Source organism: Trachypithecus francoisi, unplaced genomic scaffold (genome assembly GCF_009764315.1).
Source record: "Trachypithecus francoisi isolate TF-2019V2 unplaced genomic scaffold, Tfra_2.0 Lachesis_group4, whole genome shotgun sequence".
NCBI classification, from domain to species: domain Eukaryota; kingdom Metazoa; phylum Chordata; class Mammalia; order Primates; family Cercopithecidae; genus Trachypithecus; species Trachypithecus francoisi.
In genome coordinates this window covers 134,252,646-134,280,367 of record NW_022681469.1, presented here as the reverse complement: position 1 = coordinate 134,280,367, position 27,722 = coordinate 134,252,646, and the positions used below count along the sequence as shown (strand labels likewise).

General features: G+C 39.7%; 1 protein-coding gene across 3 annotated transcripts in view; it reads right to left on the bottom strand.

Annotated features, from left to right (window-relative positions):
* Positions 1 to 27,722, bottom strand: part of CDK13 (cyclin dependent kinase 13) — a 143,088-nt gene that overhangs the window by 101,848 nt on the left and 13,518 nt on the right. For all 3 annotated transcript variants that reach the window (XM_033193739.1, XM_033193738.1, XM_033193737.1), the window contains exon 2: positions 7,691 to 8,350. In XM_033193739.1, coding sequence (XP_033049630.1) covers positions 7,691 to 8,350 — 660 coding nt within the window. The remainder of the gene's footprint in view (positions 1 to 7,690; positions 8,351 to 27,722) is intronic.

Genomic DNA, 27,722 nt, shown 5'->3' with positions numbered 1-27,722 from the left:
TTACTCACTGAAAGGTTCTTTAACAGAGAAAAAACATGCTTTAAAAGAAACTGGTTTGTAGTTTTGTTTGTTTCTTTAAGATGGAGTCTTGCTCTGTTGCCCAGGCTGGAGTGCAGTGGCACAATCTCAGCTCACTGCAACCTCCGTCTTCCGAGTTCAAGCAATTCTCCTGCCTCAGCCTCCCAAGTAGCTGGGACTACAGGCACGCATCACCATGCCTGGCTAATTTTTTTTGTATTTCTAGTAGAGATAGGGTTTCACCATGTTGGCCAGGCTGGTCTTGTACTCCCGACCTCAGATGATCCAAAAGAACTGCCTCAGCCTCCCATAGAGCTGGGATTATAGGCGTGAGCCATCATGCCAGGCCTGTAGTTTTAATTTTAAAATAATGTATCACACAGCCCACTTCTCAATTTTCCTCTCCCTCCATTCAGCAAATATTGATTATGAGCTTCCATGTGCTAGGTATTTTGTAAGGCATTGGAAATTTAACAACAAACACTTTAAGCTATAGTTTCTTTCAAAAAAGAGCTTCCAGTCTGGAAGACAGGTAGGAAGTAGGATAAAGTGTTATACAAACAGGTTCCTAGAGTAATGTAGTAGCTAAGGGTAGCTAAATCAGGTCTGAAATACAGTAAATGCTTCTTTCTAGAAAAGGTATCACCTGAACACCAACTGAAAATAGACCTATTTAGAATAACTTATTTGAAAACTATAGTCTCTAACTTGTAATGAGGCTTTAGTCAAGAGTTCTTATTTGAAGATTCAAATCAACATTTCTGAAAGCAAAAAACTAAAGTTTTAATTTCAGTTATAATTTAAAACTTAAAAAGCTATCTATATTAAATGACAGTATATTAACTATCAAATATTACTTTCCATGAATATTACATAATTTAAAACATTTTTATTGAATATTTGCAATAATCAAATAGAAAATGTGTTTTTTAAAAACACTTCCATACACCACAGCAACAAAAATAAAATGCCTTAAAAAGAAATACACATATGCAACAGAAAAAAAAAAAAATCTGACTGAAGAACATAAAATTAGATCTGAACGAATGAAAAGAAACCATGTTTTAATATGGGAAACTAATATTATAAAGCTGTCTCCAAATTATGACTCTATTACATTTAATAGAGTTCCCAAAAAAATCCAAGAAAGTTTTTTTTTTTTAAATACAACTTGACAACCTGACTGATTACAAAATTTGTCTAAGAATAAAGGCAAAAGAACTGCCAAGAAATTTCTGAAAAAGAGAAATTAAGTAGGATTTGCCCTGTCAAGCTATTCAAAGATCTAGAACTAGAAGCCAAAGGCTGGTTGAAGTCAAAGGATATATATTATTCAGTCTATCTAATGTTTTATAAAGAACTATGAATTGTGAGTAATTTTAAATCCAAAGATTTACATAATATTCAGGTTCTAGGCTTCCTCTTTTAAAAAAGCAAAAGTTCTAAGACAAGCTTAAATTCTTGTAGAGCAACACTGATGTTGCAGCTCAACAGCAGAGCTATTTACTCATCACAAATTTACTTCATCCCCTTCATTTTTATATTACTGTTTGCCCCTAAAATAGAAATTAGAGTTTGGGAGCCAATATACCATGTATCTAAAGACCTGACAATGGTAAGATACTGACAAATAAAATATGTTAAAGAAAAGAAAGTAGAGAAACAGATATATGTAAGAATTTTTATATATAGAAATTAGTGAGATGAATTATACAACAAACGGTACTGGTAACAACACTGAGTTGGGGGAGTAAAGAATCAGAACACTTCTTTACACTATAACCAAAAGCATACTTCTATGAGATCTGACTTAACCTTTTTTAATTTTATAAACCTAGAAGTCTTAAAGAGAATAGATTTGACTAGATAAAAATGGAAAACATCATATAACCAAAAGCAAAACAAATGTCAAAGACAGGCAATAGATTCTGAGAGGCAAAGGTCAACATCTCTAATATAACAACTAAAAACCAATTTGAAAAAGGGAAACAACTTTAAGGAAAAGCCAGCACAGAATATAAGCAAGCAATTCACCAGAAAAATAATAAATAACCAATAAATGTTCTAGAAAATACCTCATTATCAGAAAAATGCAAAATTAAATAATTACATCTTTTAAAGAGTGTCAAAATTGACACTATCCGAAACTGTTAAGGCAATTTCATACATCTGGGTGCATAAATTGGTATACAGCCTTATTAAGACATAATTTGGCAGTTTCTATGAAATTTTTAATGTGTGTACTTTGACATGTTAACTATCCTATAAAAATTACCTAAATATACATAAAATATTAATATATAAGGAGAGTTGAATAGCAAATAATTATAAACCTAAGTATCCATTAATCAACAGAAGAACACGATACATCCATTACTGTAATAAGAATATTGGGCCCATCTATATCAACATGGAAAGATCTCCAACACATTAAATGAAAAAGCAAGTCAAGGAACATTATCCATGATATGATCCTAATTTTAAAAATAATAATAAAACAATCACATTCTCTGAAAACACACAGATTACCATCTATCTCATGATTTTGTGGGAAAACAGACTGCAATTTTGGGAATGAAGCAAAATTCAAAGTGAGCCTAACATATACTTTTGGCAAGGAAACACGAAAAAACAAATGAGGTCGTGTCAAAAGAATAAAGGAGTCAGCTTATAGGAGCTTCCACTGGCCAAATTTCAGACAATGTGAAGGTCAAAAAGAATAGTGGCTATTACTATTAGTAACACAGAAAATAAATAAAAATCCATGAGAGTAGAATGATTAAATGGGATATGGGGAAACATGTATTTACAAAACAAGGCCAGCTAATGTTAAAAGGAACGGCAGAATTAGAAAATAACCATTTTCAATTTGTGCAGCAGCAATGGAAAAAAAAATCACTATTTGCAGCCCCTACTATAGTAACTGAATTAGACAAGTATCATTCACGGTTGCTAAACCATTAGGTGACAGGTTGTTGGGAAAAAGGATATTCAATCACTGCCAAAAGTATTACCCTACAGCTCACTTCTAATTGCAAAGAGGAAAATGTACCCTCATACATGGAGAGACCTTAAAGCTGGTCATCACCTTAACCAAGTGATCATATCACTACTAGCAGAGTAAGACAATCTGATATTTTGGTCCTCCTGTAACAACAGCATAAAATACATAAAATCACCTCTTAAATATTCTGGCTAAAAAACTGTGTATTCTTTATCTAAACAAAGCACAAGTAATTTCCAGATTATGGGAAATAAAGGGGTTAGAGAAGAACAAGTTAAATGATACCAAGAAGAAATAATCAGATAAATCCAATGGTGAGACATTCTGTAAGATTACTGGCCCAGACTCTTAAAAAAGTCATGGGGCTGGAGACAGGGGGTGGCTGGGGGAGAGTACTGATTATTGATTATATATAGTGCATGATATTATTGTTTGTTTATATTAGATTAACTACTGTTCATTTCCTTGTTATCACAATAATGATACTGTGATCAAGCAGGAGACTGACCTTATTCTTGGGAGATGACTTAAATATTTACGGTATAGTAAAAAGAAACATATACACAGCCGGGAGAGGTGGCTCACGCCTGTAATCCCATCACTTTGGGAGGCCAAGGCAGGCAGATCACAAGGTCAGGGATTCGAGACCAGCCTGGCCAACATGGTGAAACCCCATCTCAACTAAAAATACAAAATCGGCTGGGCGCGGTGGCTCAAGCCTGTGGTCCCAGCACTTTGGGAGGCCGAGACGTGTGGATCACGAGGTCAGGAGATCAAGACTATCCTGGCTAACACGGTGAAACCCCGTCTCTACTTAAAAAATACAAAAAACTAGCCGGGCGTGGTGGCGGGCACCTGTAGTCCCAGCTACTCGGGAGGCTGAGGCAGGAGAATGGCCTAAACCTGGGAGGTGGAGCTTGCAGTGAGCTGAAGTGAGCTGAAGTGAGCTGAGATCCGGCCACTGCACTCCAGCCCGGGCGGCAGAGCGAGACTCTATCTCAAAAAAAATTAAAAAATTAAAAAATAAAAATAAAAATACAAAATTTAGCCAGGCATGGTGGCGTGCGCCTGTAATCCCAGCTACTCCGAAAGCTGAGGCAGGAGAATTGCTTGAACCCAGGAGGCAGAGGTTGCAGTGAGCCTAAATGGCACCACTGCATTCCAGCCTGGGCAACAGGGCAAGACTTCATCTCGGGGAGAAGTATATACACACACACACATACCCTCATTAGTTCTCTTAAACAACTAGAGATGGAGCGTGTGCATATGTGTGTGTGTGTGTGTGTGTGTAATTTTTTCCTTTTTTTGAGACAGGGTCTCACTTTGTCACCCAGGCAGGAGTGCAGTGGCACAATCACAGCTCACTGCATCCTCGACCTCTCACGCTCAGGTGATCCTCCCACCTCAGCCTCCCAAGTAGCTAGGACTACAGGCATGCACCACCACAGCCAGCTAATTTTTGTATTTTCTGTAGAGACAGGGTTTCGCCATGTTGCGGAGGATTGTCGCAAACTCCTGGGTTCAGCCATCTGCCCACCTTGGCTTTCCAGAGTGCTCATTACAGTTTGAGATTACAACTGTGAGCCACCACACCCGCTGAGACGGAGCATATAAAACAAAATGTAACTTCCATCCAGTAAACACAGATGCTAACTGTATTATTCTTTCAATTTTTCTAAGTGCTTGAATACTTTCAAAATAAAAGAAGTATGAGGGAAGGGGAGAATTTACTTGGCCATAATAAAACAGCAAAAACAAAGTGGAGCAGAGGTTTGCAAAATCAAGAGACCACTCAAAACACACACACACCCTTTTGCTAATGTATTTGTGGATACAACAGTGAGAGTCAACCAGGAATACAGATACAGGCATGCTCAACGAAAGCAAAGATCGAAAGCTTTCCTTAAGATACAGCAATGAGATCATGCAGACCATTACTCACTCTTCTTTAAAATGATCTTTAAATTTACAGTGAGTAACAAGTAAATAAAGATAACTCCCATATTTGGGTTTCCTAAAGTATGTTGTAACAGAAAAGATTGTTTCTTTACCTCAAGAGAAATAGTTTATAAACCACTTTCAACTAATAGCTGTTCAGCAAAAACCAAAAAGTATACAATGGTTACTAAAAAGAAACTTGTAAACATAAAATTACCATGAGCATTACTTTCAGATATATAAAAAATATGTCCTGGGGGTGCTCCTCCTTCATTATAAAAGGGGATGGAAAACCAACCAATAGTTCCTCTTTTACGAAAACCAATTATTTTCAAAGGAAGCACTAGGTCTATTCGTTACACAACAGATCTACATGTTACATATATAATGTAAATCATACTTTGTAATTTTTACCTTTTTTCAATAATCTAAAGCAGTTTTAAATATCTGTAATATTTCTAGCAGTGCTGATTTATACTAGGACTAATTATAATAACTGAGATGCATAACACTTTACAGCTTGCAAAATTCAGTCCATCAACTTGTTTAATATTTGCAACTAATCTGTGAGGTTAAACTGTAAATATTTTCACCCATGAACAGAACTAAATGGACTGAGGCACAGAAAGATTAAGTCATGAGAGTAGTAAGAAGTACAACTGGCACTAAAAACCTAAGCTTTCTACTACAGCCCACTAACAAATGTTATTGTACTTCTAACATTATTATAAATAATAAATATAAAATAAGTCTCCTGTGCCATCCATTCCCTTCAGCGTCCATTTATTTCCAAAAGTAATCACTTCTAACCATTTCTTTTTACATTTTTATTTAATCACCTAAAAACTTTTATAAAAAGTAAAACAGTATGAAGTCTCTTCCTCATATGTAGTTAGCACATACATTTTGGTAGTTAAATTACAGACATCAAAATAAGGAAAGTTCCACTGGTGATGAATTAATCTTTGGCCACACAGACATGTACTGGTAGTGCTCATGAATCTTAAGAAACTTCTGTATCCATTAAACATACAAACACATTCAAAGAAAGAAGAGACAACAAAAAGGGGAAAAAGCAGAGGAGACAGAAAAGGTAGATTTAAAAAAAAAAAGTAATGAACAAGAATTAAATGTGCCATCAACTAATTAAAGACAGATGTATAAAGAATATCCTCATTAAGCACTCATATGTGTACATACAGAGTTCCTGAAAATATCCTAGTAAAAATTTACTCCTAAAGCATATATGAAGCATAAAGTAGAGAACCACCAGTCTCAATAAAACATGGATTCTCAGTAACAGGTTTACTCTCTCATGAAGTAACTCAATTCAATGAATTAACAGTCAAACCTGCAAATACAACAATTATAGAAGTATAATTAAATAACAACTAATTAAATTGGATGGGGTCTCCCAACAACATTTTGATTATTTTTAAAAAGGCACCTCAAAGGGCATGAAACTCAAGAATTATTATTTCACTTTTGTTTGTGTTAAATTACAAAATTTACATACTGCCAAAGTAAGCACTTGTCCACATGGCATTTTTATCCACAAAATCTATTTTAAAAAGTCAGCTAGGAAAACTACTCATATAGTTGCTTTTTAATGGGGAGTGGGTGGGGGTGGAAGCTCTAATTTCTTCATAAAAATAAAAACAGCTAGCTGGTATAACAGGCAGATAACAGGCAGATAAACCACACAAGTCTAATTCTTCTACACTAGGACACAAAAAAGAAACATTCTTAGTTGTATTTTAACTTCCTCTTCAGAATATGTTTCTCAATAAAAAATAAGTCATACCCTCAATGTTCATAATAGAAATTTTTTAAACATGTTAAAGGAAAGCATAATCACATTATCAATTTTCTTTCTTTCTTTTTTTTTTTTTTTTGAGACACAGTCTTACTGTGTCACCCCGGCTGGCTGGAGTACAGTGGTGCGACTTCGGCTCACTGCAACCTCCACCTCCCAGCTTCAAGTGACTCTCCTGCCTCAGCCTCCCTAGTAGCTGGGATTACAGGCAACCGCCACTGCGGCCTGCTAAGTATTTTGTATTTTTAGTAGACACGGGGTTTCACCATGTTGGCCAGGCTGGTCTTGAACTCCTGACCTCAGGTGATCCACTCGCCTCAGCCTCCCAAAGTGCTGGGATTACAGGCTTGAGCCACCACGCCTGGCCACATTATGAGTTTCCTATAATATAATGTGATTAATCCCAACTGCAAGACAGGCTAAAAAAAAATTTTTTTTAATTAAAAGAGTTAAGAAAAGACTAAACTAAAAAGTGGTAATAAAATCACTGACAGTGATAAATTTACGAGGCCACTGAAGAAACTTAGAAATAAATGAGACAAATGCTTATGAGATGTATATTAACCAGGGCCAACTCATTCATAAAATGTCCTGTTTCTGACTGCCATCATCAAGGAAAACTAAACCAAAGAGAATACTGGTATTGCTAATACCCAAAATCATATTGAAATATTCATTGTATCCCAAGGCAATGGCAATTTTTCCCTGAATGTCTTAGTATAAACTTTAATTTTGCCATCTTGCATGCAATGTGCTTAATTTTAAGATGCATATAATAAAGAAAATTCATTCACTTACTTGTAGTCTTTTTCACTAAAGTTGTTTTGAGGGGGTTAGGGGAGGTCAAATCATTTCTCACTTCAGACTTACATTTTTTCTTTGAGCAGTTATTGACAAATACTTTTTTCACTTACCTATCAGCTTCTTTATCTTCAGGCAGCATGGGAGGCAAAGGTAACGGTGGTAATGTAGAGGTCACTAAAGCTACATGTTGCTCCTTCTCCTTGGCTCCTATGCTTGGTGTAAGTGGTTTGGTTTTCTCTTTAAGAGATACTGGTTCCTCCTTTGTAGAAGCAGATTTACTCTCCTTTCCAACTATGACTGCTTTCTTGGCGGCTTTATCTACAATCAAATTATTTTCCACCTTCGTTACCTGAAGAGGTGGCTTTGTTTTTGCTTTGTCATTTTTTAAAGTTCCACCACTTGAGGGAGAAGGTGCGTGTTCAATTTTAATTTTCTTCACATCCTTCACATGGTTTGTTTGTGATGCACTGGCACTAGTTTCTGTGTTCCCCTTGGTAGGTGTAGAAGTGTTTGAAGCTTTTGCAGCTTTGGCAGCAGCCTCAGCAGCCTTAGTTGCTTCTGCAGCTTTCGCTGCTTCTGCGGCTCTTGCTGCCTCTGCCGCTCGTGCTTTTTTATTCTTGTTCAATTCAGCTGCCAGGCTACTCTTCAGAGTTAGTGTGCTAGGAGAAATACTAGAATGACGACTTCTGGATCTAGACAATCTGTGCCTGCTACGAGATCTTGAATGCCTAGATGAATATGGGCTTCTGCTTCGGGATTTGCCAGACCGTCTGGTGAGAAATAATTAAGATTTAGTCAGTAATTCAGAAAGGTTCAGTTTGGAATTTACAAAGACAGTGCTAACTCGAGTTTATGAAATAAAATAGAAATTTACTTAATTTCAAAGTTACAATTTCGAAGGAGTTCTGAAAAATAAAAAGTTCTTTAAAGTAAAATATTATTTGGTGGTCATAGTTCTCTTCAAAATGGATTGCCCCGATCTTGCTCTGGTCTACAAATGTAAAAATGAGGAGGAAAAATGTGACAAGGCATCACTGCTGTCTCGGAAAAAAGAAGTAGGCAATAAGGCTATATCAATGGTAGTAGTAGCAGCAGTAGCAGGGTAAAATCTGACAAATCTTTTACCAGGAGACAGTTGCCACATCTCAAAACTACCTTCCTCAACCATAAGTTCAGAAACAAACAGTGCTCTGTCTATGTCAACAGTGAAAAAGACAAGACTTACTGCTGGGCAATAAATAGAGTCTCTTAGAGTTCGTTTCAGAAAGATAGTTTTAAGAAAATGCCGGGCGCGGTGGCTCAAGCCTGTAATCCCAGCACTTTGGGAGGCCAAGACGGGCGGATCACGAGGTCAGGAGATCGAGACCATCCTGGCTAATATGGTGAAACCCCGTCTCTACTAAAAATACAAAAAACTAGCCGGGCGAGGTGGCGGGCGCCTGTAGTCCCAGCTACTCGGGAGGCTGAGGCAGGAGAATGGCGGTAAACCCGGGAGGCGGAGCTTGCAGTGAGCTGAGATACGGCCACTGCACTCCAGCCTGGGCGACAGAGCAAGACTCTGTCTCAATAAAAAAAAAAAAAAAAAAAAAAAGTACAGCCAGGCATGATGGCTCACGCCTGTAATCCCAGCACTTTGGGAGGCCAAGGTGGGCGGATCACGAGGTCAGGAGTTCGAGACAAGTCTGGCCAACATAGTGAATGAAACCCCATCTCTACTAATACTGCAAAAAGTAGGCCAGGCGCAGTGGCTCAAGCCTGTAATCCCAGCACTTTGGGAGGCTGAGACGGGCGGATCACGAGGTCAGGAAATCGAGACCATCCTGGCTAACATGGTGAAACCCCGTCTCTACTAAAAATACAAAAAACTAGCGGGCGAGGTGGCGGGCGCCTGTAGTCCCAGCTACTCGGGAGGCTGAGGCAGGAGAATGGCGGTAAACCGGGAGGCGGAGCTTGCAGTGAGCTGAGATACGGCCACTGCACTCCAGCCTGGGCGACAGAGCAAGACTCTGTCTCAATAAAAAAAAAAAAAAAAAAAAAAAAAGTACAGCCAGGCATGATGGCTCACGCCTGTAATCCCAGCACTTTGGGAGGCCAAGGTGGGCGGATCACGAGGTCAGGAGTTCGAGACAAGTCTGGCCAACATAGTGAATGAAACCCCATCTCTACTAATACTGCAAAAAGTAGGCCAGGCGCAGTGGCTCAAGCCTGTAATCCCAGCACTTTGGGAGGCTGAGACGGGCGGATCACGAGGTCAGGAAATCGAGACCATCCTGGCTAACATGGTGAAACCCCGTCTCTACTAAAAAATACAAAAAACTAGCCGGGCGAGGTGGCGGGCGCCTGTAGTCCCAGCTACTCAGGAGGCTGAGGCAGGAGAATGGCGTAAACTCGGGAGGTGGAGCTTGCAGTAAGCTGAGATCTGGCCACTGCACTCCAGCCTGGGCGACAGAGCAATACTCCATCTCAAAAAAAAAAAAAAACTGCAAAAAGTAGCCGGGCATGGTGGCACACGCCTGTAGTCCCAGCCACTCAGGAGGCTAAAACAGGAGAATTGCTTGAACCTGGGAGGCGGAGGGCAACAGAGCGAGACTCTGTCTCAAAAAAAAAAAAATTACATTCACACACATTAAAATAGACATAAGCATAATCACTTTACTCACATAAACACACATATACAAGATAATATCTTATGAGCTACATAATTTCACACAGAAAATGCTACAAACTAAAAACCATCCAATCACTCTTAATCTGAGGCTCTGATACTTTCAAAATGAATGAGAGTAAAAGTTAATATACATATCATTTAAGTCTTCAAAGTACTTAACAACGATTATTTTACCATAAGATTAAACATTTACTAGTTAAGTATTATTACTCCAATTTCTCAGAAGGGAAAAGAACAGAGAGGCAAAGTAAAAATAACTCCCACAAAGAACTATGCCACAAATAGTAGTATAGTCTGAACTAGGACTTAGGTTTTCAGGCTCCTTGCTCTATAAAACAATGACAAACTAAATCTTGGAAGCAACTTGATAATGAGGCCATTAACTTCTCAAAAATTATTGGAACACATATATTTAAAAATATAGTGGCAACCAAAGTTTCCACAAAACAAATTTAACACAGTACCAAGTGAAAGGAAGCTGAGCTTTTCAAATCCATGCATTACCAAGACTTTTAAAATATACTCACAAGACAAAGACACTATGATAATACTTTCACATTATCTCATTTAATGCCCACATCAACCCAGTAAAGTATGCATAGATAACATATAAGAAATTGGGTAAAATATTACGTTACCTGAGGTCAACACCTGAACTCATTCGTAGTTGTGTTGCTTATTATCTTACTACAATTACTCTATCTCCCAATACCTTTCTGCTCTACTCTGTGACCAACGATGCTGACCCCAACAGATATGCCTTCTGGGTTCCTGGGCTGTCCTGCCACTGACAGAAGATAAGAAGGTGGAGAAAGGCTGGATTCTTTCTTCCTACCTCCCTCCCTCCTCATGGCCACATTTTCTGGCAGAAGCTGCATCCCTCCACCACCATGGTTGCTGTGAGGCACCCTCTTCACAGCTCTCACGAGGCTCCAATAGCACAATATTTTTCCTGCCCCTTTGGGCTTCCCTGTTTCTAGTAAAAACATGCCTTATGGGTTCCCTTAATCCAGGGCACCTCTGCAGTCCCTGCATTAAAGTCTCTGATAATATCTGAGTTGGATTCTATTTTTGCCTAGAACTCAGGTCTTAAACTCAGCATTTTTTTTTTAACTCTAAAGTAGGCAGGTTAACACATTAACACACTGCCAAGGAGCTAGCTGGCAAGAATGTGGAGAAAAGGGAACCCTTGTATACTGCTGATGGGAATGTAAATTAGTAAAAGCACTATGAAGTACAGTTTGGAGGTTTCTCAAAAAGCTAAAAATAGAACTAGCTATCTTACAATCCAGCAATCCCACTCCTAGGTACATACCCCAAAGAAAGGAAATCAATAATACTAAAGAGATACCTGCGCTCCCATGTTTATTGCAGCACTATTCATAATAGCAAAGATTTGGAAGTAACCTAAGTGTCCATCAACAGATGAATGGATAAATAAAATGTGGTACATATAAACAATGTAGTACTATTCAGCCATAAAAAGAAAATGAGATCCCATCACTTGCAACAGCATGGATGGAACTAGAGGTCTTCATGTTACATGAAATAAGTGAGGCACAGAAAGGCAAACTTTGCATGTTCTCACTTATTTGTGGGAGCTAAAAATTAAAACAATTCAACTTATGGAGACAGAGAGTAGAAGGACGGCTACCAGAGGCTGGAAAGGGAGTGACATGGTGGAGGGTCAGGATAGGGTTAATGGGCACAAAAAATACAAAGAATGAAGGTGACCTACTACTTGTTAGCACAACAGGCTAACTATACTCAATTTTTTTTTCTTTTTTTTTTAGTCAGAGTCTCACTCCAGCGCTGGAGTGCAGTGCTTCTGCGGCTCTTGCTGCCTCTGCCGCTCGTGCTTTTTTATTCTTGTTCAATTCAACTGCCAGGCTGATCTCGGCTCACTGCAGCCTTTGCCTCCTGCGTTCAAGCGATTCCCCTGCCTCAGCCTTCTGATAGCTGATATTACACGCATGCCCCCACCACGCTTGGCTAGTATTTGTATTTTTAGTAGAGACAAGGTTTCACCATGTTGGCCAGGCTGGTCTTGAACTCCTTACCTCAGGTGATCTGCCTGCCTCAGCCTCCCAAAGTGCTGGAATTACAGGCATGAACCACTACACCCAGCCAATAGTCAAAAATAATTTAACTGCACATTTACAAAAAAACTATAAGAGAATAGTTGGGTTGTTTGTAACACAAAGGATAAATGCTTCTAACACAAAGGATAAAAGGATGCCCCATTTACCCTGTGACTAATATGCATGCATGCCTGTATCAAAACATCTCGTGTAACCCATAAATATATACATCTACTATGTACCCACAAAATTTTAATTTTTATTTTGCAAAATTTTGTAATTCAAAAAAAAATAAGGAGAGATTTTTTGTTTTTGTTTTTCTTGTTTGTTTGTTTTTTGTTTTTTGAGACGGAGTTTCGCTGTGTCGCCCAGGCTGGAGTGCAGTGGCGCGATCTCGGCTCACTGCAAGCTCCGCCTCCTGGGTTCCCGCCATTCTCCCGCCTCAGCCTCCGAGTAGCTGGGACTACAGGCGCCCGCCACCTCGCCCGGCTAGTTTTTTGTATTTTTAGTAGAGACGGGGTTTCACCGTGTCAGCCAGGAGGGTCTCGATCTCCTGACCTCGTGATCCACCCGCCTCGGCCTCCCAAAGTGTGTTTTTGTTTTTGAAAAAGGTCTCACTGTCACCCAGGCTGGAGTGCACACACACTACCCATGGCTCACTGCAGCCTCGACTTCTTGGGCTCAAGCAATCCTCCACCTCAGCTTCCTGAGTAACAACAGGTATGCACCACCATGCCCAGCTAACTTTGTAGAGACAGGGTCTCACTTTGCTGCCCAAGCTGGTCTCGAACTCCTGGGCTCAAGGGATCATCCTGCCTTGGCATCCCAAAGTGCTGGGATTACAGGCGTGAGCCACCATGCCCAGCCACTGAAAATTTCCGTTCTTAGTTGACATTAATACAGTGTGGAGGGAAGTGTTTAGAAACATTCTAATTCTAGGATAAAAACAAAATGATGATTAATTAGGTTTAGGATAAACTCAAACACAAATTCAACTTCTACCTCCTTCTTTCAAAAACAAGTATGTGCTGAAGATCAACTAGGGTTCAATATTGAGAAAGCATTTCATAAAAAAAACCATACTTTAGTATCAATAAGCTTATAATTATATATAGAAATGAGAGGAAATGTTTGGCTAAATATGAAGTGATTGTAAGTTGGTTGTGAAATAACATGGTTAACTTTAATATAGGAACCAAGTGTCATAACATGAAATACTCAGCCACATTTTTAATTTCCTCTCCCTTCAGATTTTGTTGGAGTTCCAAACAAGTCTGATATACATCATGTTTCTACTCCCTGATCACATACTGATGAGTAGCAGAAAGCTAAACAGCAGAAGAAAGCAAAGAGACTGTCATCTCATCAAAGGTAACAGCATAGAAGGTTTGGAAAGCAAACCTTCTTTTCTTAAGTCAAACTTTTCCTACACTGGCAAGATTCTGGTCATCAGTTTCATTCAGACACATAAAGTATATTTAATTGAGATTTATAATCAGTGAATCTTATCTAAGAGATACAAAGATAATATTTAAAATACCAACACAATTCATTCTTCTGAACTATTAATCTCTTTTAGACAGAATCTGAATAACAGAGGTATCAATAAAGACTCAGAAAACTTTTGTCCTATAAAAAGATATTTTGGGGCTGGGCATGGTGGCTCACGCCTGTAATATCAGCACTTTGGGAGGCCGAGGCGGGTGGATCACGAGGTCAGGAGATCAAGACCATCCTGGCTAACGCAGTGAAACCCTGTCTCTACTAAAAAAAAGAAAAAATATATATATATATATTAACCGGGCATAGTGGTAGTGGCAGGCGCCTGTGGTCCCAGCTACTCAGGAGGCTGAGGCAGGACAATGGCATGAACCCGGGAGGCGGAGCTTGCAGTGAGCCGAGATTGGGCCACTTCACTCCAGCCTGGGCGACAGAGCGAGACTCCGTCTCCAAAAAAAAAAAAGATATTTTGGAGGCAACTTTTTATAGTATTTGATCACTATACCAACTAAATTCTTTCACATACAACTTCTGCTCCTCTCCAACTCTTATTTATCTACAAAAGTTCCTTCCTTAAACTATTCATTTCATGTCTTAGTAAATTTCCATTCTCTCAGATATTGTGATTTGCTAATAAATTCCAATAATATATTTACTGTTTATAACAAACATGGTTTGGGAACCTAAAACTAAAACAAATTTAAGTTTAGGTCATTTTTACTAATGATTAACATTTCAGCCATAAAAAGTTATGAGAATAAGAGAGAAGTGCATCTTTAATTAAAACTATATAACGAATTACGGCATGATAATGTTTTACTAAAAGAATTGAAATGGAGGTAGGTAGCAGGTCCAACCTCCTTGTTTAATAGATAATTTTTTTTTTTTTTAGAGAGGGTCTCTCACTTTTTCACACAGGCTGGAGTGTAGTGGCGCAAACAAGGCTCACTGCAGCCTTGACCTCTCAGGGTCAAGTGATCCTCCCACCTCCGCCCCGCAAGTAGCTGGGACTACAGGCACGCACCACCACACCCAACTAATTTCTGTATGTTTTGTAGGGATAGGGGTTTCACCATATTGTCTGGGTTGATCTCTAACTCCCGGACTCAAGTGATCTGTCCACCTTGGCCTAGGGTTACAGGCATGAGCCACTGCGCCCAGCCAAGATTTTCCTAAAAATGTTTTCCTAATATTCCTATATTGTTGTAGAAATTAATGAATACATATTACCTGTTTCTTGCTTTTGAGGTTTTTAAGAGGCTACAGGACTTATTTAAGAAGAGAACTTTCTATGTTTCTAACAGGTTTTCCCAAATACACACAACACAAAGTAGTACCAGAATAAAAACCCAGTATCCTGAAACCCAACTGGCTAGTGCTCGTTGTTAGACTATTTAGCGTTCCTTGGAGAGAGAGGATTGTTTAGTGTTCACTTGACTATTACCTCACAGTCTCTCCAGGAGTCTAGGTCTTCTGAAAATTGTTTCTTATTAGCAAATACCACGTCCTACAAATTTTACTAAAATACTGATAATATCCAGTCCTCCACTGTTGAAAATAACACAGAGCAGCGTCACTTAATGGAACTTTCTGGATGACAGAAATGTTCTATACATAGGATGTCCAATACAGTAGCTGCGATCCACAACATCTTTGAGGCTAATGTTTCCACTCCGCTTATTTCTCATGCTAATAGCAGCTGTCTATTTCAAATACTTATTAACCCCCCCAAAAAAAGGTATGAATATGACTCCCAAACTGAAAAGCACTGAAGTGATGTTCCTATGTATTTTGTCATGTAGTATCATTATAACAGCCCTACAAACTATATGTAACAGCACTGTGGTAGCCTCTTAAATTCATCTCCTTGTTTCAAATTTTCTTCCACTCTATCTAATCTATATTACTAGACTCAAAATACTATTCTCACCAGTTCCTAAAATTATGACATGCAAAGCAAATACACGTTCCTCTAACATCTATTCCTTACCATTCTCTATTTTTAATTTCACTACTCTCCACTCATTTACCCAGGCTAGAAATCTAGTTTCCTGGTTCCCATACCACAACCCCTTAATTGTCTCATTTTACTGACTCTAACTCTATACTATTCCCTTATATCCATACCCTCTGAATGTTTCTGATCATTGCTGTAACAGAAAACTCCATAAAGTTAGCAGTTTAGAACAACACAAATTTATTATCTTGCAGTTCTGCAAGTCAGAAGTCCAAAATCAGTCTCAGTGAACTAAAAATCAACATGTCACCACAGCTTTCTTCCTTCTGGAGTCTCTCGGGAAAATGTTCCCTTGCCTTTTTCAGCTTCCACAGGCTGTCTACATTCCTCGGCCCTCTACTTTCACCATGGCATTTCCTCTCTCCTATTCCTGTCATCACGTGAGTTCTCTGACTAGACCCTACAGCCTCTCTTTTATAAGAATCCTTGTGATTACACAGGACCCATCCAGATAACCCAGAATAACCCCTCCATATCGAGATACTTAATTTAATCATATCTACAAAGTTTCTCATAAAATGTAAGGTTTAACAGTCACAGATTGCAAAGATTAGGGCATGGCACTTGGAGGGGGTATGGTATTGGGTGTTATTTGGCCTACCACATCCTCCTCTTCCATTCTAGAGGACACTGTTCTACTTTAGGCCTCATTACCACTTCCCTAGGCTACCATACCATCTTTAAAAAATAAGCAATTTCTCTTGGCCAAGTGCAGTGGCTCACACCTGTAACCCCAGCACTTTGGGAGGCCAAGATGGGCGGATTACCTGAGGTCAGAAGTTCGAGACCAACCTGACTAACATGGAGAAACCCGGTTTCTACTAAAAACACAAAATTAGCTGGGTGTGGTGGCGCATGCCTGTAATCCCAGCTACTTGGGAGGCTGAGGCAGGAGAATCGCTTGAACCCAGGAGGCAGAGGTTGCGGTGAACCAAGATCATGCCATTGCACTCCAGCCTGGGCAACAAGAGCAAAAACTCCATCTTAAAAAAAAAAAAAGAAAAAGAAAGAAAGAAAAATCTCTTTATTACTAGTCTCTCTCTGCTCCAATTATTTCTACAGACACCATAACCAAACTAATCCTCACTGTTCAGTGATTATTACACGTCCCAAATTCACTCATTTTCCTCCTCTTAGTAGCTATTCCAAACCTTCACAACTTTCATCAAGCTCACACAATCCCAGTCTTCTCATAACATAGCTTTACTTATTGTTTCACAAAAAAAACCACAAAGACTACCAGGCATGTCTCTTGCCTGCAACTTTAATCTGTATTTCTTGTGCCTTCATCCACCGTACATTCCACCTCAATTAAGAGAGGAGGTGTTCCTCTTTCTATCTAAGGCTAACTCCCCTATAATGAATCAATCTCATACTCTCTAGAGCCTTACTTCTTAGAGTGTAGTCCATAGACAGGCAGCATCAGCACCAATTGCAAGCTTGTCAGAGATGCTGTGTCTCAGACTCCAGCCCACAATTTAATGGGTATCTTTAACAAGATACCCATTAAAGTTTGAGATGCACTATACTAGGCTATTCTATGACTATGGTTGGCTTATTCTATTAATTGTGACGTTAACCTTTGCTGTTCATTTGTTAATTCCCCTGAAGGAATAAATTACTCAAATCTCTAAGATCCTTAAAAACAGACAAGAAAATAAAACAAAAAAAAAAAAGAGAAAATGATGGCATATTGATATTATCTTTATCTCTCCTTCCAGTTATGACCAAAATATCATTTGTCCTTTCAATCCTCAAACCACCACAATCTGGCTTATATACACATCCTCTCTGCAACCGGTCACCTCTGAGGCGACCAGAAAAAAGAAAAAAAGAAAAAGAAAAAAACATCACTGTGATAATGTTGGCTACAACCTATTTGGAGCACTTCCTAGCTATTTCTACTACCTTTCGTTTTCATGATTTTCTTACTTCTATGGCTGTTTCTGCACCTTGAGGTTTTTCTTCCTTCCTATACTCATTCTCCCACATTTAATTTATGCTATGTGTGGCTTAAATGATTACCTAAACATTGTTAATTCGTCCCCCCCCACCCCAGGAAATCATCCTCTCTACTTCCAACTCTCTGACACGTATCTTCAACACAATATGGCTAAAACCATTAAGCTTCCTCTTCAAATCCACCCTCTTTCTCCTTAAATATACCCTATTCTCAGGCAGTGGGACCCTCTAAAACAGCAGAAACCCGGAAATTATTCTACATTCCACATGATCCCTTTTATCTCTTCTCAGATCTATTTGGTTTCCAAGCTCCACCAATTCTACATCTCAAGCATGTCTCCAGTTTTCCATGCTCATTATCCCCATAGCTACTATTCCACATTAGGTACTACATAATCACACACTTGGCCCAGTGCAAGTCTCCTTACCAGGTTCCCACCTCCAGTCTCCACCCTTTCCAATTAACTCTGCACTTGAATAATCTTTCAGTTACCCCAAAACCTTCAGCCTTGCTTGACTTGCATATAAAGTCCTTGTCCAGCCATCACAAAATACAGGAAGTGTCAGGCCTAGAATATTTCTCTAATATTCCTGTCTTTGCCTCCTTTATCTAGGAAACAAAAGGATACTTCGTATTCTCAGCACAATGTTTACCACCTTTATAAAGCCCTCTCTTATTATGCCAGTCAGTTAGAGCTGGCACTTGTCCTATGATCCCATCACAACTTTGTTTATATCTCGGAATAAAAATAATCAGATAATCTATCTTCCCCAACTAAACTGAGATATTCTATCTTCAAGCCTTGACTTCTATCATAAACCTGGCAGTGGTAGATGCTCAATAAATATTTACACAATTAAAGACACTACTGATAGTATTCCTATTGAAAAGAAGGCACAGCAGCCTAGAATCAAGGTACTGCATAATTTGTCTGGTCCTAACCTACCTTTGCTTATCAAGTACTAAATTTGCTCAGTACTTCCATGCCTTTACACTCCCACATACCGGCCTAGGGAGAGTATCATCTTGCCCTCCATCTTATATTCAAGGCTTATCCATCTCTCAAGCACTAGCATAAAAGTGCTTCCTTCCTCGTAAAACCTTATGAAGAAAGAAGCCAAATCCAAGCAATAAGCAGGCTCTCCATTCTTTGAACTCCCATAGCATTTTATCTGCACCCTTCTTATGATCTCTCACTCTTAACTTCATATTTTAGATATCAACCTCACATTGTCTATTAAACTGCACCCTCCTTGAGAAGTCTAATTCATTGTTGTACCACTCCACAGCCCCTAGCATTAATACCACACAGATAAGAGTCTTTCACTGAATAAAACAAATACCATACAACAGTCCCCTCATCCGCAATTTCACTTTCCATGGTTTCTTGTATGCAAGGTACAGTATAATAAGATATGCTGAGAGAGACCCCACATTCCCATAACTTTTATTTCAGCGTATTGTTATAATTGTTCTATTTTATTATTGTTGTTAATCTCTTACTGTGCCTAATTTATAAATTAAACTTTATCACAGGTATGTATGTATAGAAAAAAACATAGTATGTTTAGAGTGGAGTACTATTTTGGTGGTTTCAGGCAACCACTGCAAATACTGGAATATATGCCCCATGGAAAACTGGGGACATGACTATATACCACACTAACCCTCACAGGTTCACATTTATAAGCATTTTTTCATTTGCTTTGCTCCTCATGTGCAACCAAGGTATAGAGAAAGCAGATGGGGGAACTAAGAAGAGGCAGAGTCAATACTCAAACCCAAGTCTTCCATTTCAAAGCCAGGCACTATTTATTGCTACCACACTATCTCTTTCTCCTCTATTTGTTTAATTCATGTGTGTGTACGTGTGTGTGTGTGTGTGTGTGTGTGTGTGTGTGACGGAGTCTCGCTCTGTTGCCCAGGCTGGAGTGCAATGGCATGATCTTGGCTCATGGCAACCTCCGCCTCCCAGGTTCAAGCGATTCTCCTGCCTCAGCCTCCCAAGTAGCTGGGATTACAGGCGCCCGCCACTACACCCAGCTAATTTCTGTATTTTTAGTAGAGACAGGGTTTCACCAGGTTAGGCTAGTCTCAAACTCCTGACCTCAGGTGATCCGCCCATCTTGGCCTCCCAAAGTGCTGGGATTACAGGTGTGAGCCACGATGCCCAGCCTGTTTAACTCTTATCGATCTTTCATGGGTCAAGCTGAAGTCTCATCTCTATCACTTCCCCATCTGCTGAAATCACCCAGTACTTGTTAAAGGTTGGCTTGTATTTTATGTCTTTGTCTTTTAAAAACATAAATTGGATTATACCATGTCCTTGCTTAAAACTCTGCAATGGCTTCCAACTGCATTTAAAATAAAAATAAAACTCTGTGTTGTGACTCACAAGGTCTAAACCACCTTCCATCTTTATTATACCCTTCTTTATTTACTAGACTCCAGCCACGCTGGTCTCCTTTCTGCTTTTGCAGAAGGTCAAGCTTCTTCCTGACTTGATGGCTAAGCATACATTATTTTCTTTTCCGGGGATGCTTAGATCATCACATGGCTGGCTCTTTCTCATAATTTCAACATTAATGCATACATTACTCATTATAAAACACTGTTCAAATGTTTCTGTACACACAGTATATGGGAAACCAATGTGGCTTTACACACATACTACAAAATACGAGATTTCCTTTTTTCATGGACCCTAGAATAGTAATGAATATTTATATTAATATATGCTCACGTATAGGGGTCAAACAAGGTATTTGAGGGTTTTGGTTTTTTTTTTTTTTGCTTTGAGACAGGGTCTCACTCTGTGGCCCAAGCTGGAGTGCAGTGGTGCAATGTTGGTTCACTGCAGCCTCAACCTCCTGGGCTCAAGCGATTCTCCTGCCTCAGCCCCTCAAGTAGATGGGACTACAGGTGCACACCACCAGGCCTGGCTAATTTTTGTATTTTCTGTAGAGACAAGTTTGTGCCATGTTGCCCAGGTTAGTCTCAAACTCCTGGGTTCAAGTGACCCTCCTGCCTCGGCCTCCCAAAGTGCTGGGATAGCAGGTGTGAACCACCATGCCCAACCCAGAAATTTTTTGCACCAAAACTTAGACTTTGAGGCAAACAAAGTCTTTTTTCTGTTTCTGACTTCTGCAATGACTTGGAACCAAAGTCATTGTTTTTTATTAAAAAATAAAGCTAGGCATTTATGACAAATCTGCAACTAAGTACTTTGCAAAGAAAGACTAAATGAGGAACAAGACAAGAAAGTCCCTTCTTGTCCCTTCTGCTCACCATTGTATTTGAGATTGCAGCCATTGTAATTGGTCAAGGATAAGAAATAAAAAGAATCCAGGCCGGGCACTGTGGCTCACACCTGTAATCCCAGTACTTTGGGAGGCCAAGGTGGGCGGATCACCTGAGGTCAGGAGTTCGAGATCAGCTTGGCCAACATGGCAAAACCCTGTTTCTACTAAAAATACAAAAATTAGCCAGGCGTGGTGGCACTCACCTGTAATCCTAGTTACATGAGAGGCAGAGTTGCAGAGAGCCAAGACCGCGCCACTGTACTCCAGCCTGGGCGTCAGAGCAAGACTTCATCTCAAAAAAGAAAGAAAAAAGAAAACAATCCCATTGCAATAGCCTTTAAAAGGCTGAAATACCTAAAAATTTAATTTAAAAAGTGCAAGGCTTATACCCTGAAAACTACAAAACACACTAAAAATATTAAGGAAAATCTAAATAAAAGGAAAGTCATCCCATGTTCACATATTAGATGACTTAAATTGTTAAAAGGTAATACTCCGTGGCCAGGCGCGCTGGTTCATGCCTGTAATCCCAACACCTAGGGAGGCCAAGGCAGGAGGAGTGCTTAAGCCCAAGAGTTCAAGAACACCCTGAGCAACATAGTGAAACCCTGTCTCAAAAAGAAAAAAAAAAAAAAAATTAACAATACTCCCCAAATTAATCTAAAAAGTCAACGTGTTGCAGTTTTGTAGTGATGAAACAAAAAATTGTTTAAATCAATGTACTCCACATCAAAATCCTAGCTTCTTTTTTGAACTAACTGGCAAGCTGATTCTAAAATTTGAAAATGCCACGAAGCCAAACAGTCAAAACAATCTTTAAAAAGACCTAAGTTGGAAGATTCACACCTCCTGATTTCAGAAATTACTGCAAAATTAGAGTAAGCAAGACTGTGTGGCACTGGCATACAGAGAGATACATAAATCAATGGAATATAATTCAGAGTACATGAATAAATCCTAATATTTGTGATCAGTTGATTTTCAACAAGGGTGCTAAGACAATGCAATGGAAAAAGAATACTCTTTTCAACAAATGGTGCTGGGACAACTGTATATCCACACACAAAAGAATGAAGCTAGACCTCTTCCTTTCACCATGCAATAAACTAACTGAAAATGGATCAAAGTAGGAGCCAAAACTATAAAATTTTTAGAGAAAAATGCAGAAAATCTTTGTGAACATAGATTGGACAAAGCCTTCTTAGATTTGATACCAAAAACACAAGCAATAAATAATAAATTAGACTTCATCAAAATGAAATACTTCTGTGCTTTAATAGACACCATCAACAAAGTGATAGAGAGAGAAATTATTTGTAAATAATGTATCTGATAAAGGACTTACATCCAGAATAGACAGTATACAAACTCTGAAGACCCTATAACAAGACAACAGCCCAATTTAAAAATGGGCAAAGAAGGCCAGGCATGGTGTCTCATGCCCGTAATCCCAGCACTTTGGGAGGCCAAGGTGGGACGACTGCTTGAGCTTGAGTTTGAGACCAGACTGGGCAGCATGGCAAAACCTAATCTATACAAAAATACAAAAAAATTAGCCGGGTGTGGTGGTGTGCACCTGTGGTCCCAGCTGCTCAGGAGGCTGAGATAGGGAAATCATTTGAGCCCCAGCGATGGAGGTTGCAGTGAGCCAAGATTGTGCCATTGCACTCCAGCCTGGGCAACAGAGTAAGACCCTGTCTCAAAAAACAGGGGTGGGTGGGTGGGGGTGGGCAAGAGATTCATGTAGACATTTCTCAAAAAAAGATTCTGACCATTTCTCAAATGGTCAAAAACACATGAAAAGATGCTCAACTTTATTTGTCATTAGAGAAATGCAAATCCAAACCAAAATGTGATCCCACTGCAAATACCAAGATGGCTACAATCAAAAAGACAACTTTTGTTGAGGATGTGAAGAAACTGGAACCCTCATATGTTGCTGATATGAATATAAAAATGATGCAACTATTTTAAAAAAGTTTGACAGTTCTTTAAAATCTTAAACATAAAATTATCATATGACCCAGCAATTCTACTCCTAGGTATACATTCAAGAGAAAAACAAATGCTCATGCAAAAACGTGTACACAAATGTTCATAGCAGCATTAAAAAAAATGGCCAAAAAGTTAACCCAAATGTCCATGACTAATGATAAAGTGTGGCATAACTGTACAATGGGATATTTGACCATTTAAAGGGATATTGATCCACACTACAACATAAATAAACCTTGAAAACATTATGCTTGGCCGGGCGCGGTGGCTCAAGCCTGTAATCCCAGCACTTTGGGAGGCCGAGACGGGCGGATCACGAGGTCAGGAGATCGAGACCATCCTGGCTAACATGGTGAAACCCCGTCTCTACTAAAAAAAAAAAATACAAAAAAAAAACTAGCCGGGCGAGGTGGCAGGGGCCTGTAGTCCCAGCCACTCGGGAGGCTGAGGCAGGAGAATGGCGTAAACCCGGGAGGCGGATCTTGCAGTGAGCTGAGATCTGGCCACTGCACTCCAGCCTGGGGGGACAGAGCAAGACTCCGTCTCAAAAAAAAAAAAAAAAAAAGAAAACATTATGCTTTAGTGAAAGAATCCAGCCGCAAAACACGATACTTTATATGATTCCAGTGAAATGAAATGTCCAGGATAGGTAAATCTATAAAGACAGAAAGAAATCACCAACCGTTGGTTGTCAAGACCGTGGGATGTGGGAATGGGGAGTGACTGCTAATAGTCATGGAGTTTCTCTCTGGAGTGACTGAAATATTCTCAAATTAGTGGTGACGGTTACACAATGCTATGAAGAGACCAAAGACTAATAAACTGTAGTTTAAAACAGTAACTGTACGGTATGTGAAATATATTTCAATAAACATGTTATTTTTAAAACCAGAAAAGATAACATAAAAATGAAATGTTTTGTGTTTATTCTAAAAGTATACTTCCTTTATGGTCCTTATGCCATATTAAAAGTAACGACAACAACAACAAAAAGACACGTGGCTGACTTTTTGCAAATGTGCTCAAGCAAACATGTTCTAGTCCACTGAGCACAAATTCTGTGTTTGTCTTCATGTTTTCCTGAACCATGTCTTGAGATGTATTTTCGAAGACGGAAAAAGAAAAGCAGGTGAGAAGAGTAGAAGGGAGCTCGGTACTTAATATGCACAAAGGCACATACTTTGATAGTCTCTCTCCAGCCATCAAGAATTTGTTCATAGTGTATTACTAGACCTTGTTAATATCAACAGAATTTTTTTTAACCCTGTGAGGCTGGACCTTTGTGGTTTGTTGTTGTTGTTGTTGTTTTGAGATGGAGTCTTGCTCTGTCGCCCAGGCTAGAATGCAGTGGTAGAATCTCGGCTCACTGCAAGCTCCACCTCCCAGGTTCAAGTGATTCTTCTGCCTCAGCCTCCCAAGTAGCTGGGACTACAGGCACCTGCCACCATGTCTGGCTAATTTTTGTATTTTTAGTAAACACAGAGTTCCACCATATTGGCCAGGCTGGTCTCAAACTCCTGACCTCGTGATTCACCTGCCTCGGTCTCCCGACGTGCTGGGATTACAGGTGTGAGCCACCGTGCCCAGCCTGAATCTCTTTTTTTAATCCAAAGCAATTTAAGCTGAAGAAATAGTTTGTTAGAAAATACAAGGTTTTGAGCCGGGCGCGGTGGCTCAAGCCTGTAATCCCAGCACTTTGGGAGGCCGAGACGGGCGGATCACGAGGTCAGGAGATCGAGACCATCCTGGCTAACACGGTGAAACCCCGTCTCTACTAAAAAATACAGAAAACTAGCTGGGCGAGGTGGCGGGCGCCTGTAGTCCCAGCTACTCGGGAGGCTGAGGCAGGAGAATGGCGTAAACCCGGGAGGCGGAGCTTGCAGTGAGCTGAGATCCGGCCACTGCACTCCAGCCTGGGCGACAGAGCGAAACTCCGTCTCAAAAAAAAAAAAAAAAAAGAAAATACCAGGTTTTGGTTTTGTTTTGTTTTTTAGAGATAGAGTCTTACTCTGTTGCCCAGGCTGGAGTGTAGTAGCGAGATCTTGGCTCACTGCAACCTCCGCCTCCTGGGTTCAAGCAATTCCCCTACTTCAGCCTTCCAAGTAGCTGCGATTACAGGTGCACACCACCACACCCAGCCAGTTTTTGTATCTTTAGTAGAGATGGGGTTTTGCCATGCTGGCCAGGCTAGTCTCGAACTCCTGGCCTCAGGTGATCTGCCTGCTCTGGCCTCCCAAACTGCTGGGATTACAGGCATGAGTCACCACACATAGCCCTAGAAAATACAATTTTAAAACAAGACAGGCAATTTAATCTCACTTGCTAAGTACCTACTATCATATGCTGTACTAGGTGCTTAAGAACCACAAATATTTTAAAAAATCACAGGACTTGAAATCCAATAGCTGAAACAAAACCAAAATATTATAGAAATTTATCAGCCAGAAATGTAACAAGTAAAATATTAAGGAAAAAAATTTCAGTTTAGGATTCCATACCCAGTAAAACTCTCTCTCAAAATGGAGAGTTTATCAGACATACAAAAAGCAGACCTACATTATAAAAAATGTTCAGTCATTCCTCCAGCCAGAGGAAAATGATACATGGAAAGTTGGATCTGTAAAAAGGAAAAGCACTTGAAAAGGTAAATATTTGAGTAAATATTTACCCAAGAAGTGACTCTTCTCATATTAAATTTTATGTCTATGTATAACACACATACGCCATGCAAACACAGACATAAAACAGATGACAACAGCTGGGTGCGGTGGCTCAGGCCTGTAATCCCAGCACTTTGGGAGGCTGAAGTGGGTGGATCACTTGAGGTCAGGAGTTCGAGACCAGCCTGGCCAACAGGGTGAAATTCCACCTCTACTAAAAATACAAACATTCATTGGGTGTGGTGGTACATGCCTGTAATCCCAGCTACTGGGGAGGCTGAGGCAGGAGAATTGCTTGAACCTGGGAGGCGGAGGTTGTAGTGAGCCAAGATCGTGCCATTGCACTCCAGCCTAGGCGAAGAAGACTCCATTTCAAAAAAAAAAAAGAGGTGACAACAGTACAAGATGAAAATGTAAGTATGCTATCATAAAGTTAACATTATACATAAAAGTAGACTGATAAACATGCACATTATAAGCCTAAGGAGAAAATCTCTGTTACTGTGGGTTAGGCAAAAATTTTTTTGGACATAAAAAGCATAAATCTGGCTGAACATGGTGGGTGGCTCACGCCTGTAATCCCAGCACTTTGGGAGACAGAAGCAGGCTGAGGTCAGGAGTTTGAGACCAGCCTGGCCAATATGGTGAAACCCTGTCTCTATTAAAAATACAAAATTTAGCTGAGCGTGACAGCACACGCCTATAATCCCAGCTACTCAGGAGGCTGAGACATGAGAATCGCTTGAACCCAGGAGGCGGAGGTTACAGTGAGCTGAGAACACGCCTGGGTGACAGAGCGAGACACACTGTCTCAAAAAAAAAAAAAAAAAAAAGCATAAATCAGAAAAATGCTAAACTGGTTTTTCATCAAAATTTAAAACTTTTGCTCTTGGAAATTACTGTTACGGAAAGTGAGTCACAGACTGAGGAAAAAAGTTTGCAAAACATGTATTTGTATCTAGCATATATACAGAATTCTTACAACTTAGTAAGACAACCCAATTCATGAAGAATGAACATTTTGAGACACTTAGCAAAAGATATGAAGAGCAAATAAACATATGGAAGTATACTCAACATTACTTATCATTAGGGAATTGCAAATAAAACCACAATGAGATACCAATACTCATCCACTAGAATGGCTAAAATCAAAGACTGACCAAAAAAAATGAAGTCTTATTGAGGAGGTGAGGCATCTGGAATGCCCATACTGTACTGACTGGAATGCAAATGGCAAAGACATTTTGAAAAAGACCATGGGATTGTAGGAGGTCAAGCATTCGCTTCCCATACAACACAGCAAACCCTCTCCTAATGTACTCAAGAGAAACAAAAACAAAAGACCTGTACTCAAATGTTCAGTAGCTTTGCTCATAACAGCCAAAAACTGGAAACAACTCAAATTACTATCAACTGGGTGAACTGGATGTAATAAGTACTCACAAAGTGATCTCAGTTCTAAAGGTTATTTTTAAAAAATCACTTCTGAACGAGATTAATGAAGGCTTCATAGACAAAAACAACACCTGAGACTAGGAGCAGTGGCTCACACCTGTAATCCCAGCACTTTGGGAGGCCAAGGCAGGTGGATCACCTGAGGTCAGGAGTTCGAGACCAGGTGGCCAACGTGGTGAAATCCCATCTCTACTAAAAATACAAAAACAACTAGCCAGGCATGGTGTTGTGTGCCTGTAATCCCAACTACTTGGGAGGCTGAGACAGGAGAATTGCTTGAACCTGGGAGGTGGAGGTTGCAGTGAGCCGAGATCACCCCACTGCACCCCAGCCACAAAGCGAGGCTTCGTCTCAAAACAAACAAACAAACAAACAAACAAAAAAACACCTGAACTAAGGTTGAAAGAACGAGCAAGGCAGATTGACCAATTGAAGGAAGGATACAAACTAAGATACAAGAAAATAGTAAACAGACCAGTTTGTATTGTGATCAGGATA